The 15756-nt window shown below is 44.5% G+C and overlaps 2 protein-coding genes across 2 annotated transcripts in view; one reads left to right on the top strand and one right to left on the bottom strand.

The window, feature by feature from the left end:
- NID2 (nidogen 2) overlaps nt 1-14911 on the top strand; it is a 78699-nt gene extending 63788 nt beyond the window's left edge. Inside the window, exons 14-22 of the mRNA XM_006160581.3 lie at nt 516-752; nt 3802-4023; nt 4605-4774; nt 7275-7404; nt 7888-8059; nt 10634-10791; nt 12216-12339; nt 13902-14014; nt 14271-14911. Of these exons, the coding sequence (XP_006160643.1) occupies nt 516-752; nt 3802-4023; nt 4605-4774; nt 7275-7404; nt 7888-8059; nt 10634-10791; nt 12216-12339; nt 13902-14014; nt 14271-14281 (1337 nt within the window). The 3' untranslated portion in view covers nt 14282-14911. The remainder of the gene's footprint in view (nt 1-515; nt 753-3801; nt 4024-4604; nt 4775-7274; nt 7405-7887; nt 8060-10633; nt 10792-12215; nt 12340-13901; nt 14015-14270) is intronic.
- Nucleotides 14912-15023: 112 nt separating this feature from the next.
- Nucleotides 15024-15756, bottom strand: part of RTRAF (RNA transcription, translation and transport factor) — a 16989-nt gene continuing 16256 nt past the window's right edge. The window contains exons 7-8 of the mRNA XM_006160539.3: nt 15472-15520; nt 15024-15349 (exon numbers count right to left, since the gene is read on the bottom strand). Coding sequence (XP_006160601.1) covers nt 15195-15349; nt 15472-15520 — 204 coding nt within the window. The 3' untranslated portion in view covers nt 15024-15194. The remainder of the gene's footprint in view (nt 15350-15471; nt 15521-15756) is intronic.

Genomic DNA, 15756 nt, shown 5'->3' with positions numbered 1-15756 from the left:
TGGGATGTTCAGACAGATGCCATGGCTGCTCTTCATTTACCCAGACACCATCGGCACCTGAGGGCTGAGGGAGTGACTGCTTGAAACTTACAGTCAGCTAGAGACTTACGGGGTGAACTGAGAAGTGGGGGGGAAACTAGGTAGATGGTGGCAGAGCTACAATAAGAACCCAGCACTCTGCAGTCCTAGTGTCTTGCCATTTTTCCCATGTCATGCTGTCATCCAATTATGAAAAAAATAAAGCCCCAATTCAGCCCAGGTGACTTTAAGACTAGAGACTTACGGGGTGAACTGAGAAGTAGGGGGAAACTAGGTAGATAGTGGCAGAGCTACAATAAGAACCCAGCACTCTGAAGTCCTAGTGTCTTGCCATTTTTCCCATGTCATGCTGTCATCCAATTATGAAAAAAATAAAGCCCCAATTCAGCCCAGGTGACTTTAAGATCGGCTGGTCAGAGTAGGTGAGTTGCAATGCCTTTCATTCTCCTCTGTGTCTCTCTCTGCCTGGGGCCCAGAAGACTCTGCAGCTGAACTGAAAACTTGTGAGCACCAGCAGCGCTACGCCCAGGCTCAGCACACCTACCCTGGGGCCCGGCACCACATCCCCCAGTGCGACGAGCAGGGCAACTTCCTGCCACTGCAGTGCCACGGAAGCACCGGCTTCTGCTGGTGTGTGAACCCTGATGGTCATGAAGTCCCTGGTACTCGGACCCCACCTGGCTCCAACCCGCCTCACTGTGGACCACCACCAGGTCAGCCAGCCAGGAAAGAAATGCTCTACCAGCCTAGGCCTGAGACTCAAGAAGGAGAATGGCATGATGATAAGAAATAGGACCCCTCTCAGACCATGCAGACACGGGGGAGTGGCCACCTTTCCTTAGCTCCTTTCTTCCTAGGGACGTTTGTGTGATGTGGACACACAGGGATGCACATTCATGTTACAGTGACCTGCGCATATAGACGGATGCATGTGATCAAGGTGATCTCTGTTACACATTGGACGCCAGCTCTAGGATCTTTGTCGAGTGTAAGACTGAAAGTTGAGACTGAGTAAGTCGATCAGGCTGAGCACACACTGCAGCAGCCTAGAGAGACCTTAGAGGGCTAGCGGATTGGCCAGACCAGTGTTCTTCACAGAAGGAAAACTGACTTCCTTTGTAACTATCTCCTTTAACTCTGCCACCTCAATGGCAGGAGACAGTGTGAAGGTTGTCCTAATATTGATAGGAGAAGTAAGTATGACTCTTGTTGGTGGACCCAGCTAGTTTTTTGTTTGTTTGGTTTTTTGAGAGTTTTTTTTTGCTATAGGGCGCGTGCACTCACCAGAGAGAGAGAGACATAGAGACAGAAAGCGAGAAATCACCCCCCAGGGGGGATGGTCACGCCGCAATCCCTTCTCCTCCATTCTCCTCTCGGGATCTTGGGCACGCATGCACATGCACCCGGCGTGAGTTTTCAGCCACCGGGTCCGGGACACAAACCGCAGTCTACTACATGAGAGTCCAGCGACAGCCATTACGCTAACTGCTGGTTCCCAACTCAGCTAGTTTTCTCTAACCCGAGAACCCAACCCTCCCTAGCTTAGCCCCACATGTGGACAGGGAATCATTCTAGCTGCAGATGCCTTCAGAGGAGGCACAGGAATCTGGTTTGGGATAGCCCATATGATCTGCGATGCTGATGACGAACATGTCTGTTATCTTCAGAGCACTCCCGCCAAATAAGGCATGGTTCCAGTTGCTCACAGCTGATGCCAACAGCAGGCAGCCAAAGTCATTTTCTGCTCCTTGCTGAGTTGCTTGGAGATGGATTGGACTTTACAGAGGAATGTTATGTCGAAGAACCTAGGATTGGTTTGGTTTGGTACTGTTTTGGTCAGAATGATTCCTGTATCTGTGCGCTTGCTATTCAGAGATATACTTTGATTACTGAAAAGGGTTCCATAACTACCAGCCTTGGCTTTTAATGTGTTGAGAGTAAGAAGAGCTAGAGAATACCAACTGTTTGGATTCTTTCAATAATCTTAATTATGGGCAGGGGTTTAGTAGCTCAAAGGTCCATTTAGGTAAGGATTGATAATGGCTTGATCCGCAGTGACACGGCTATTCTCTCTCTGTCCCTATTTTTAGAAAATGACTCTATAGGTCTGAAAACAAACAAACAAACAAACAAACAAAAAAACAGTACAAAGAAATCCCATTTGGCTCATTCCTCCTCTCAAAGTCTTCGTTCCAACTCCGGCTGGGATTTGAAGATTTCTGATGGCTAGGAGAAGCCTTATGGGAATGATTCAGAATTCTCTTAAATTTATTAAGACAAGCATGTGTGAAAGACAATGAATCAAAGAGAAGCCAGGAGACCAAGTTAATGACTACAATAGGGACACTTTTTTTGGTGCAGAATTTCCCTTGGCCCAGACTTCTCTCTTGGTGCTGGTTTGGCCTGGCTGTCCTTTCTTGACTGGTCTCAACTGCATAATAGAGTCAGCTTGAGGGGTGTGAGAATGTTTTGCACCCAAGATTTCAAAATATTTAAACCTCTGCCAGCCAGAAACAAAAGAGAAAGAAATCGTTGGTTGGCTTGAGACGCAGCTTTGAATAGTAAGGAATGAGAGGGACGCCTGTGAATGAGTGATTTTCCAGAAGTGGTCTGTGCTGTGGGTCTGCATTCCAGACACAGAGAATGGGCCTTGTTAGGTGGTCCCATGAACGAGAATGGCTTTTCTAGGTTCAGAAGGTAAGGAGGGGAGGCAGTGTCGGGAACTTCTCCAGGGACTCCCACGTTGAGGTGATGGTGAGTATTGGAGGAAGTAACATTACCCTCTCTGGGTTCCTTGGGCCACATTGAGTAAGGAAATCAGATCTTCTCCATGAGGTCTTGAGACCTTTGGTTCCTAAGGGCCATGAGCTATCATGGCAAACTTAAAGGGCATCAGCTTCTCTTAAACCTGGCGAGTCTTGCAGTTGACCTAGTTAGATTTGAGCTCTGAAGAGCGTGTTCCTCATGCTTGCTTAGAGGAACCATGGGTGCTGGAGCCCAACCATAACATTTCCAACTTCGTTCTTTGAAGTCACTGGAGGGTTTTGAGCAAAGAAGTAACATGAAATGCTTTGTATTCTAAGTGGACCATACTGGCTCATGGCGGAGCTTACACTAGTTGGCGAGAGGTGGGACGGAGAAGGGCAGAAGCAGAAAAGCCAGTGAGAAGGCTGTTGCAGTGATCCCAGTGTGAGATGATGGGACTCTGACTAGGGTGACAGGGGTTTGAAGTAAAGGTATTCTGAGTGTATTTTGAAGGTAGAACTGACAAGGTTTTTTGACAGATGTGAACTTTCTAAGACTTACATTGGATAGTATCAAGATGTCCTTCTCGGCAAAAGGTCCTGGAGCAGGAAACAAGTGGGAAAGAATGTAAATTGGCTTTAGTCAGCACATGGGCCCCCGAGCCCCCAGAATGTCCTGCACATGGGCTTTGTCAGCAGAGGTATTGTGAGTGCAGGTGGAGTGGTCCTGAGGGGCCTTTTCTGTCCTAAGCAAGAACGTCCCCTTGCCAGGCTAAGGACCCGATGACAGATCTCCTGGGCCGAGACACAGCAGCATCAGGATGACCTCTTTTCCTGATGTCCACAGAAAAGGCCTTAGAACACAATTGCTCCCCAGGCCTACTGTCCAGGGGCTGGCCTGAGTCTCATTGCTGGACAGTAGGAGTTGGAAGGCCAGGTGTGGGGACCTCCAGCTGCAGGCTGCATTCTGTCCTTGGCTCACGATCAAAGGCTTTTCCTTTTCCTCCCATCTGTTCAGAGTCCACCCATAGGCCCCGCACCGTCTGTGAGCGCTGGAAGGAAAGCCTGCTGGAGCACTACGGTGGCACGCCACGGGACGACCAGTACGTGCCCCAGTGTGATGAGCTGGGCCACTTCATCCCCTTGCAGTGCCATGGGAAGAGCGACTTCTGCTGGTGTGTGGACAGAGACGGCAGAGAGGTGCAGGGCACGCGTTCCCAGCCAGGCACGCCCCCTGCGTGTAAGCACTGGGCCAACCCCCATGCCCCTTGGCTGCACCTGAGGATTCTCTGTAGGGATGCCGTGAACTGTGGGTGAAGGGAAATAGGAGGACCCCAGGTCTACTGAAAGAAATCACTAGTATGCTGTGTTGACTTAGAATCTGGGCCACCAGAGATCCCAGTTTGGATTGAATGTTTGGTTTCATCATTAGCAGTTTCTATAACCAGAACATCTGGAACTCAGTTACATGTATTAATTGCCCCCAGCCCAGGGTGAAAGAGAACACAAATCACTCTGGAGTCCCAAAGAGAAGCTGACACAAAACTGGCTCTTTTCTCCCTAAAAAAACAAAAACAACAAAACAAAAAATTGTTCTGCTTTGTTCTGGGGGAAATGTTCTACTGTCATCTTCCCTAGGAATCGGCAGTGATTTACATGATAGATCCTTGGGGGAAAAACCCTAAACTTTAGGATTCCTTTTGAAGAACATCTGGAGCATGCCTGCCTAGAGTGAACTGAAGATAATTTGGGAGGGTCTATCTACTATGCGGGAAAGTAACTTTTCTTTCCATCTCCCCACCCACCCTTGTTCCCCCACAGGTATTCCCACGGTTGCACCACCCACGGTCCGGCCCACGCCCCGACCTGATGTGACCCCTCCATCTGTGGGCACCTTCCTACTCTATGCCCAGGGCCAACAGATCGGCCACTTGCCCCTCAATGGCACCAGGCTCCAGAAGGACGCGGCCAAGACCCTGCTGTCATTGCATGTAATGGAAGTGGATTTCTCGGGTGGGGTGCGGGCTGTGCCAGCTTTCAGGAGGCCTGGTGTGATGCACATGGTCGCAGGTCCTGCTATGGAACAGGAAGCCCAAGAGGTTTCTGGGCTGCAGTCACCTTCCTGGGCCTGACCCCACCACTACAGAAGTGGGAGTCATGCCTGCACAACTGACTAGTTGGTTTATGAGCTATCAGATAGGAGGAAAGGGAATTGCAGAGTTGTCAGGATACGGAGGCTGTATGGTGGTCCAAGGCAAAGTTGACAGAACCTTAGCCCAAGTCCCCAGGGTTCTCCGTGTCACATTTCCACAGAGATGACCATCTGAGAACCCCAGTGGAAATCCATTGATTTCTACACTGTTGACAGCCCCCCCTTGTCCTCCCATCTTGATTCTGTGACTTTCCCCCACTCTTCCCTAACTCCTCCAACTCACAGATGGGTTTTTTGGGAGCAAGTGATGCTGGGAGGGGAGTAGAATGCAGCTTTCCCAGGGGGATACTGCTGCGTCTGGAGCCAGTGGCTTCCCTGTTGCCAAGGAACCCCACTTTGGAGAGAGATTTCTTCTGTTAAATGGGGAGAAGAGGGACCCCCAGAAAGGCACTGATACTTAAATGGAAAATGTTCCGATTCCATTTCTAGATTTCACACTCCAGGCTTTTGCTCCTCCGTGAGAAAGGATAGTACCATATTCAGCTCACGTTTACTTCTGTTAGTGAAGTAACTCCTTGTTTCTGAAAAAGCACAGGGGCCAGTGTTCAGAAAAAGATGAGTTTTTTCCTACTTATTTAAAATTGGGGTCCCCCACCCCTCTCCAAGTAAACTGCAGCATGTTTCTTATTTCTCTAGAGCAGGCAGAAACTGAGAAGTTGCCAGCACCTCTAGCTAACCTTCTTTCATTCTAGCCAAGTCAGATGGTGGGTTGCATTTGGGAACATGCTCCTGCCGGGGGCAGGGTGGCGGTCATAGTGGTGGTGGCACTGAAAGGGAACTGGGACATGGGTTATAAGCACTCTTAGGGAAACCGACATAAACTGCAACTTCTTCTTCAAGCAACTCTGAAGTCATTCATAAACCCACGATTCCCTGGGTTAATGGAAGCACACGTGGATATGTCTGTCTAGGACATGATTTTTTCATTTTAATTTTCAAGTAAAATACTAGTTGACCTTAGATCCCCCCATTCAAACTGCTGGCTGTTCTGCAGGAGCCAAATCCTGCTTCATACTATCTTCCTTGTGCTGACCACTCTCCCAGAGGTATAAGTCAGGCCAAGCCCCAGGAGACTTTGTTAGGCAAGGCGGGAACTGGTGTTATCTCTGGGGCAGCCAGATGGCCCCGGCATGCTGACTTAGCACATCTGCTGGTCTGCTTAGAGCAGGAGTCCATTATAGGCTGGGAACTGAATGAGGCAAGCACTGCACCGAGTTGTGGACAGGAATATCACAGACTCAGCACTTTAAAAAAGACTTGCCATTTATTTAGCAATAAGGAAGACCTTGCTAGCCAGAAGTTGGGTTGACCATCCCTCTCCGGTTCCTTAACCCATCAGATTACAGACTCACTTTTATATGGAGTTCAACCAAACACTTGCAGTGCACTGAGAATTGGGGTGGGAGTAAGGATGACAGTACCTCAGGTAGGGGAGGAGGTACAGTCTTAAGGGAGAGGAAGGTAGATTTTGTGGGCATGTATTGCCAAATCTTAGCTTCTTTCAAAAAGTGTTGGTGGGACCAGCAGTTAGCATAATGGCCATGTCGCTGGACTCCCACGTAGTCAACCGTGGTTCGAGTCCCAGATCCGGTGACTTAAACCTCACACCGGACGCGTGTGCGTGCGTGCCCAAGATCTCGAGAGGAGAATGGAGGAGAAGGGATTGCGGCGTGACCATCCCCCCTGGGGGGAGATTTCTCACTTTCCATCTCTCTGTCTCTCTCTGTCAGTCTGGCGAGCGCACGCGCCCTATAGTGAAAACCTCTCAAAAAAAAAAAAAAAAAAAGAGCTGGTAACATTTGAAAGGATTCCGTTTTTGCTCAGGAAAAACCGAAGACTTATTTTGCCAAAAATATGTTCTCTAATCACTGTAAAGACTAATTTTTTTTTTTTTTTTTTTTTTTTATTATGAAATCACTTTGTTTTTCCCACCAGCAGCCATAGCACTTACTGAGGGCATACTGTGTACTGAGTATCGGTTAGGACATTTGAGAGCTGTTTATGCTGTTCATTTTGATAGTAGCCATGTTAAGTACCCTGGCACTGCTCTTAGCTTCCTTTTGCAGATGAGGAAACCAAGATGTAGAGAGACTGGGTGTCCTAAGTAAGTGACCTTGGCTGACTTTGCCCCCAAGGAGGAGGCCTCCATGGCCCCATCTAACTGCTCTACCCCACTGGGCAGGGCTGCTCTGTAGCCTTGAGCGAGGCAGCTGAGTGTGAACTCGGGGGGAAAGTCAAGGAATCCTAATTCTCCCTATTTTATGATTCGGTTCGCGAAGGGCTCCATTGTTGTGGGAATCGATTACGACTGCCGGGAGAGAATGGTGTACTGGACAGATGTTGCTGGGCGGACGATCAGCCGTGTCAGTCTGGAACCCGGAGCAGAGCCCGAGACGATCGTGAACTCAGGTCAGCAGCTCCAACCAGCAGACTCTGCGTTTCATCTGGTTCTAAGTCACCTCCCTACTTTATGTCAAGTCTCCCCTCTCTCTTTATCCACTGTGGCAGGGTAGGGGTTAAGTTCTATGCAAGTCACTTTATTGAACTGTACAAGGCTGGTCCCACTGTAAACAGACATGCTTACACATTAGGAATGAAAAAGTGATACTAAACTGTGAACGCCTCTCCAATGAGGGCTCTCAGAAGAATTCAGAGTGGTCCCAGCACTGTGGGTGCCGGCTGCCAAGCTGACAGGTCTGTTAGTCTAGCAAAAGCTAGAGATATGGTAGAATAATTCACACGAGGATCTGTTCTTCCATTAGACTGATTCTGGAAACTTAGAGACTCTTTGGTCTTTTTTTTTTAAGGTGTTCAAACATAGCAGATTTCTGTGCTGTAGGTTCGCCTTCCATACTCTGCAAAGCTCCAGTCCTGCTTTTGCTTTATTCCCAGGTCTGATAAGCCCCGAAGGACTTGCCATTGACCACTTCCGCAGAACAATGTACTGGACGGACAGCGGCCTGGATAAGATCGAGAGAGCTAAGCTGGATGGCTCTGAGCGCAAGGTCCTCTTCCACACGGAGCTGGTGAATCCCCGCGCCATCGCTGTGGATCCAATCCAAGGGTCAGCTGGGCTTTCCTAATTCTCTCCTGTTACCCATGACCCTGATTCAAAGCCCTTGGATTTTACATACAGTGTGGGAGAACAAGAAAATAAAAGCAAAGATGCACCACTTTGTTTATTCAGAACTAGGTGTCAGGCACGATTCTAGACAAAGACAAGGTCTGTTCCTCCATGGAACTTCCATTTTATTAGGAGGAGCATGAGAAGGAACCTAAAAGAAAGACATCAGACTGTGATGTGGTGTGTAGACATCCGAAAGAGTTCAGAGGGACTGGGGGGGGCGGGGGCTGCTTTTGATCAGAGGATCAGGCGAGACCTGAGAGAACCCTGGAAGTGATGTGGGCTCCTTCAGCCGCACATTTAGATACCACGGTATTAAAGCCACGGTAGAGCTTGCTTCTAGTACATGGTGGGAGTAACCAAAGCTCAGACACTGGACATTTTAGCAAAGTCAAGATAAGAATTTCCCATCTGTGATCATTGTTAAGGTCATCAACTGGGTCATATAGGACTTGGTCAATGTTTCAACACTTAGAATTAGCAAAGATTTTGTTTAAATTTTACTTCAGAGAGATAGAGGCTGATTGACCAACTGACCATATTTAAGTGGACCTTCTACCAAACAAAATTCTAGAAAAGGCCTTCAAATCAGTAAAGAAAACCATCAGCTTTTATTTTCAGCAAAATGTTTTTGACTCTGAAATACTCAGTGTGAAACCTCAAAGGCAGTTCTGAACTCTGGATTCTACACATTGGGGAAGGTTAATCTTTGTCTATATAGCTGACTTAGCTGTAAGAATTAGTAACCCTCTTGAAGCCTCTCTTTTGACAAGCTTGGCTTTCTGACACTTGGGAGGTCCATTACTCCTTCTTGGTGCATGATCTGAACCTGGGGTGGCTACCAGCCCGAGAGCAGTGGTAATCTGGGGCCATGTGCTCCACAGGTTGGAGGAAAAGACACTCCTATAAGCTGAAATCCAGACCGTAGTCCCAAGTTTAAAAATGAAAGTAAAAGTGTTTATCAAGGCAATAAGTAATAGGTATCAAAGAACCACAAAAATAATTTTTTAATAAAAAACAAGTACCTTGAATATAACACATGTAACTAAATTTCTCTCACCTGCTTAGTAGGATAGTCATGTAAAGTTTTCCTAGGTATTTTTAACTTCTCTGTAGATTTTACCCTTTCAGCTTTCTTCCTTAAGCAATATACCAGTAATTTACTCCAAGTATGTGTCTCTGTGATCTTGTTCTGGACTTAATAGTTTCAGTTATTTAAAATCATTCTGGGATAGGAGAGAGGTTGTAAGTGATAAAGCAGGTATGTGCATGTCCCCGATGGCCCCCACCCCCCCCCTTCTAGCTCAGCACCAAGTGAAACCACTTCTTGGTTTTTACTTCTCACTTTCCTTGTTTCATCTGTGTTGAGCATAAGGGATGAAGTTTATAAGAGAAACGTATCATCTCTTCCCCCTCTTCTCTCATTGAAGTTAAATTCATTCAAAGCTTCGTACAGCTTTTATTAATGGCATTTTATAGAAAGTGCCTTCCTCTTCTGCTCTAACTATAAATCTGTATCATTACACATAACCTATTTCCAGTGAACAAGGTCATGTTACTTTCTAGGGATCATCTGTTAAATGAATATTTTACATTTAACAAGGCATCGGAAAGGCAAAGTGCCTTGCTGGTGTATCCATCTCTGGTGTCAGCTGCAGGACAATAGAGATTTTCCCCTAAACCATTTCTGTGTTTCTCTGGATTCTAGGCCTAAGATCCAATTCGAGATGTCATCAAATTAGGGTTGCTGGGCAGTCGAGTCAGGGGTGTGTCAGAGCATAATACAGTGTGTGTACACGAGAGTGAATAAGCGAGAGATTGGCATCCTCACAGGGCCTGTTCATGCCAAGGTCTCTCTTCCAGACAGTTGGATCTTGGGCACTTGTGCACGTACCTCATCAGTAAGGGGCTTTGAATTGAGACCCAGATGATAATGTTGTCTTCCTCATTGCTAGAATCATCAGGTAACCTTGTGATGAAGTAAAACATGGAATATTGTTGTGTATTACCTATCGCTGTGTAACAAACCGCCCAAAACTTCAGTGCTTACGATGGCCCATGTTTACCATTTTAGTTTCTGCAAGTCAGGAGTCAGGGTGTGACTTAATGGACTGCCTCTGGCAGTCTCTCATGAGGCTCTGAAGGTGCTAGCCAAGTTGCAATGACCTCCAGGTTCCGAGAGCGAAGATCGGCTTCAAAGCATTGTCATGTGGGCTGTTGGCAGGCTCCACGACCTTGCTGCCTACTGGCTGCAGACCTGTCATTTCCTTGGATTGCAACAGGGCATCTAGCATCCCTCATAGGGAGCAAGAGAGGACACCAGGACAGGGGCCACAGTTTTTTGAAACCTAACCCTGGAAGTAATATCCTATAAGACACCAAATGTAGACCAAACTCAACGGGACTGCTTGAAGTTGTAAATACCAGATGAGCATTAGCGGGGCCCATCTTAGATATTGCCTACCACTAGTGCATGCTATTCTTTTATAATTGTGATTTTCAATTTATCTACAGCAACTTGTACTGGACTGACTGGAACAGAGAAGCTCCTAAAATTGAAACATCTTCTTTAGATGGAGAAAACAGAAGAATTTTGGTCAATAAAGACATTGGATTACCCAATGGTTTAACCTTTGACTCCTTCTCCAAATTGCTCTGCTGGGCGGACGCAGGTAACACTATCGATAGAAGGCAAATGCATGCACAGTCCCTCACTTCGTGGGTGTGAGCACCGTGAGATTTTACTACAGAGCCAAAGGCCATCACTTAGAACTTTTGGTTTAAATAAATTTATAACAGTACAGTACATAATCTTATTTCTTTGGTCTGTCTGTAAATGTTTAAACAACATTTTGTAATGCCTCATACTGAGCTTTCTGATTTAGGGGGTGGGAGAGGATGAATTAGTAAGTATGTACTCAATGTGAACACTTAGCATACTTTTTTGATTTAAAAAAGCATTAGCCACTGTTGAATTGAAAAACTTAGATAAATGGAAGTTGTTATTATTGGCCAGTATTTTTACTTACTTAGAAACATCCATTACTTTAACAGTATGTTATGCTGAGGATATTCTTTGAAAAATGATGTGGCAGGTTGGCTTCCTTTCAGGGGCTAACACCAGGGTCATCCACTTGCGTGCTTTTCACCACTAGCACAATTGGGAAGATGCTGCCTGGCTTTGTACTAAAGGATACGAAAGACTTCTCGATTTTATAATCTAATAAAAAGATCCGTTAATACAGATGGGTTGCTTTTATAGCCCAGTTGTTGAAAACTGTTACAGGACCAGCAAATGGAGTAATGGTTACGTGGCTGGACTCCCATGTGGTTGACTGTAGTTGAGTACCATACCTGGCAACTTAACACACACTTGGCAACCATGACCTCGAGACAATGGACAAGAAGGGATTGTGGCATGGCCACCCCCACCCGCAGGGGTGTGTGTATGTGTTGTATTTCTTGCTTTTTGTCTCTAGTGAGCGCACATGCTCTATAGCAAAAATCTCTCTAAATAAATTAATTAATTAAAAAAAGAAAGCAACTGTTATATTTCTAAAAAGTATTTGCAATTTAAATCAGGGCTCCATGAGAAAGGTGAAACTTGGAAATTCTTGACTTTTTCAGCTGCTGCAAAATTTTCAAGACCACTTTGTTTACATTGAAAACTGAGCCATGTTACCACTTTTTTTTTTCTATTTAGAAAATAAAATATTCTTTTAACAATAAAATGTTCTATTACTAATTTCATAAGCTAAGACTTGAAATTATTTATTATAAAAATAGGTATCTCTGGTGCCCTACTTTGGTAGAAACTTAGCCAGATTTCAGTAAATGTAACCCTTTCTTTCAAGGGAAGAATTAAAAAGTTTGAGTTTTCATTAAGAACTAGAATGCTCTTAAACTGGAGAACAGGCCATTTCACGGTTGCTAATTTATACATCTGACTGCAATGGGAGTAAAACACCGTATTTCCTGTTCTAGCCTGTGTTTCCTTTGAGAAGGAATCCATCTGCCACTATCATTTTTCGCAAAGCAGCTTTTTGTCATACACAGCATGAAAGGATTTCATTTTCCCCATTTGATGTTTTGCAAGGAACCAAAAAACTGGAGTGTACACTACCTAACGGAACTGGTCGGCGTGTCATTCAGAATAACCTCAACTACCCCTTTAGCATTGTTAGCTATGCAGACCACTTCTACCACACGGACTGGAGGAGGTGAGCCCAACACACTTTGGACAAGCCTAAAAAGGCAAACTGTTCTGCAGGACACACTGCTTTTTTTTTTTTTTTCCAAAAGTCAGTAAGTGGGACCAGCAGTTAGCATAATGGCTATGTCGCTGGACTCCCATGTAGTGGACTGCAGTTTGAGTCCTGGACCCGGTGGCTTAAAACTCACACTGGGCGCATGTACGTGCGTGCCCAAGATCCCGAGAGGAGAATGGCGGAGAAGGGATTGCATCGTGGCCATCCCCCCAGGGGTTGATTTCTCGCTTTCTGTCTCTTTGTCTCTGTCTGGCGAGCGTACCACACCCTATAGCAAAAACCTCTCAAAAAAAAAAAAAAAAAGTCAGTAAATGACTTTTGTAGTTAAGCCTTCTGCTAAGGTTTTTGTTCCATTATCTCATTAGTCAATAATACCATTCAAGTGTTACTGCTTTAGAAATCTTGCTTTTACTTCACCCAGAAAATGAATGACAGCTCCGCACATGTAGCTAAAAAGTAACAAAACTATTTAGTAATAAGCCATTTAAAAAGTACACTGGGGCCAGCATGGGGTGTGGTTAAGGGTGCTGGACTCCCACATGGCTGACCTTGGTTTGAGTCCCAGGCCTGGCGGCTTACTCTCTCATTTTCCATCTCTCTCTCTCCTGCTCACTCTCTCTCTGATCAAATTAAAATAAAGTTAAATAAAATATTCTAAAAAAAAAAAGTACATATTAATCTAAATCTATTCTTCAGAGAATAAAAGACTACCCTGAAGTGATACCTATCAGCTGTATTAGATATAGCTTTTTGTTTTTTTAATGACAACATGGACAGACTAGCTGTCTTCATGAAACATTGAAAAATACTATCTAGACTAGTTCTCAAAGAAGGAACTAGAGTACATTAAAGAACAGACAGAAAAACCAATCTAAGCCCCTCACCCCATCCCTTACAATTCTGATTTAGTGGTCTGGCTCCAGGCACAGGAGTCAGTATTTTAATAGACCCTCCTACAGTTCTACTTCACAGCTAGGGTTGAGAACAGTCGACTTAAACCAAAGGGCCTCAAACTTCAGTAGTATCAGCATCACCCTGAGGACTTGCTAACACATATCACTAGGTCCCATTCCAGAATCTCTGGCTCAGTAGGTTTGACGGCCAAAGAATATGCATTTGTATCAGTGCCAGGTTACGCTAGCCTAGAGACCACCTTGAGAACCACTGATAGTCATCTTGCAAATATGAATAAAAATTCATTTGGTTAATCTTAAAGTGTATTTTTGAAGGTTGATTTTTTTCTATTGAAACGGATTCTACCCCCCCTCCCCGTCCCCCCATGAGAGAAATGGCATCCCTAATAGGATATCTACCCCCAGCCTTCGATTGTGGGCATGCAAGTGCCCAGTGTACTCAAGGAGGTCTCTAAACTTGAACCTAGAATTTCCTCCTGTGAGTCAACCTCAAAGAGCACATTTACCACTGTTCTACTGTCTGGCCCCCTATCTATTAATCTCACACCATTTTATCTAGTGGCTGACTCCCACAAACTGACTCTTCCTTTCTGTTACCAGGGATGGCGTTATATCAGTAAATAAGGAAAGTGGTCAATTTATCGACGAGTATATTCCAGAGCAGCGATCTCACCTCTACGGAATTACTGCGGTCTATCCCTACTGCCCAACAGGTAGGGGAACTTGCTTCAGGATATTCCTTTGGGTTAGAAGGGTAGAAAAGGAACATATATGGTACCTGATTACCCTTGACCTGGCTTACCCCCACCACTCTTCCTGACACCAGTGAGAGCCACCGTGAGCTGGAAAAGTTAAGGGCCAACACATGGGGGAGGCCAGTTTTTACTACCTCAAGCCTGTCTAGCTGTTGTTGAAAACTGGTTACAAAATACTCACTCATGGACCCCCTCTCTGCCCCAATTCTTATAGGAAGAAAGTAAATCTGGCAATGTGAAGGACTTGGAGTTTATAATCAGTACCTTGACCCTAAAGAACATTTACTGCAAGCAAAGGCAAAGAAAGTGAAAGAGGAATTGGCGATTAGAAGATCCTGGACATATAAGATGAACATTTTTTGTGCAAAAAGACTATATTTTGTGAAAAGTTTTACCTCAATTCTTACTACTGTATTTTTAAGAACATAGATTGTTACTGCAAGTCAAAAATAGGTAAGAGAACTTTTAACTGTTGCTTATTAAAGCAACTTTTTATAGGCATATTTAAAAGGTGAAATTTATTCAATTAAGAACCAATTAGAGTTTAAATCTAATTCTTGCTATGGATTCATTCTGGTCAAGAAATGAAAAGCACACGTGATCTAGTATAAAGATCATAAATCTTGATGTAGTTAGAGAAGGTTATGCAGAACTGATTTCCCAACAAAAGTTTTTACCTCTGCATCAATGTATTTCTATTTATATTAAAAGGTGCTAGAATGACTTAATTTGTATCTTCTGATTCTGTAAGTAACTCTACAAAAGTACCCACTACATTTATAAATACCAAAGATGTAATAGTTCTCATATTTTCTAGTTTATTCCAATAAAATAAAACTTTAAGTTTTCCTATGACTTAAGGATCTACAGTGCCTCTATGACAAAACTAGGGGTTGGCAATGCATCTTAACCACAAAGGAGGAAGCAGGTTAATTATACAAATGGGTAATACACAGTGAAAAAAAAATCCACTTTCCCAAACTTTATTAAAGAAAAAGAAATGGTGGTAGATCTCTGAACCTAGTCAATTTAGGGGGATTTCTCCCTCAAAAATATGACATTTGATTTCCACACACATGCTGGAAGCGGACATGGTTCCAAACTGTACTAAGTAGGTAAGAAGCCGAAATCCCAGTATTCATCTTCCGACTTTCCCCAGTCTGTGGTCTGTCTTTGGATCAGCAATAATTGCCTGAACAGCTACTATGGCTTCATTAATTTTTGTCTGTAGCTCTCTCAGCTCTTCTATATGCAATAATCGCAGAATCTGAGCAGCTTCATTAAGAACTGCATCTGTTTTATAAGGGAATAGAGTATTAATACATAAATTCTGGTACTTAAGACCATTTGCTCATTTACCCCCAAGTATTCACCAGGTCTTTCAAAATAGTATGAATTAAAACAAAATCACTTACCTCCTGTATCAAAACCAAGAATATGTTTGTCTAAAGCAACGGGCAAGCCCTTTAAAAAAGACAAAATGAGACTATTTATAGCTAAAGAATAACATTCTTTTCTCATCTGAGACTGAAAAGCAACTAACTATTGTGGTATTTTAACTCTTTTAGTTGCAATGGCCAGGGGACTAAGTTTCTATTTAAACTTTGTGGAATCAGTGAGGAATCAGTTTTTCCCTATTAACAACCAGTGAGGAAAGAATGGCTTTTAAGTATACTGAGAAGCTCCACAAGCCCCCCCAC

The sequence above is a fragment of the Tupaia chinensis genome, unplaced genomic scaffold, assembly GCF_000334495.1.
Source record: "Tupaia chinensis unplaced genomic scaffold, TupChi_1.0 Scaffold000688_1, whole genome shotgun sequence".
NCBI lineage: Eukaryota > Metazoa > Chordata > Mammalia > Scandentia > Tupaiidae > Tupaia > Tupaia belangeri.
This window is presented reverse-complemented; position numbering and strand designations above follow the sequence as displayed.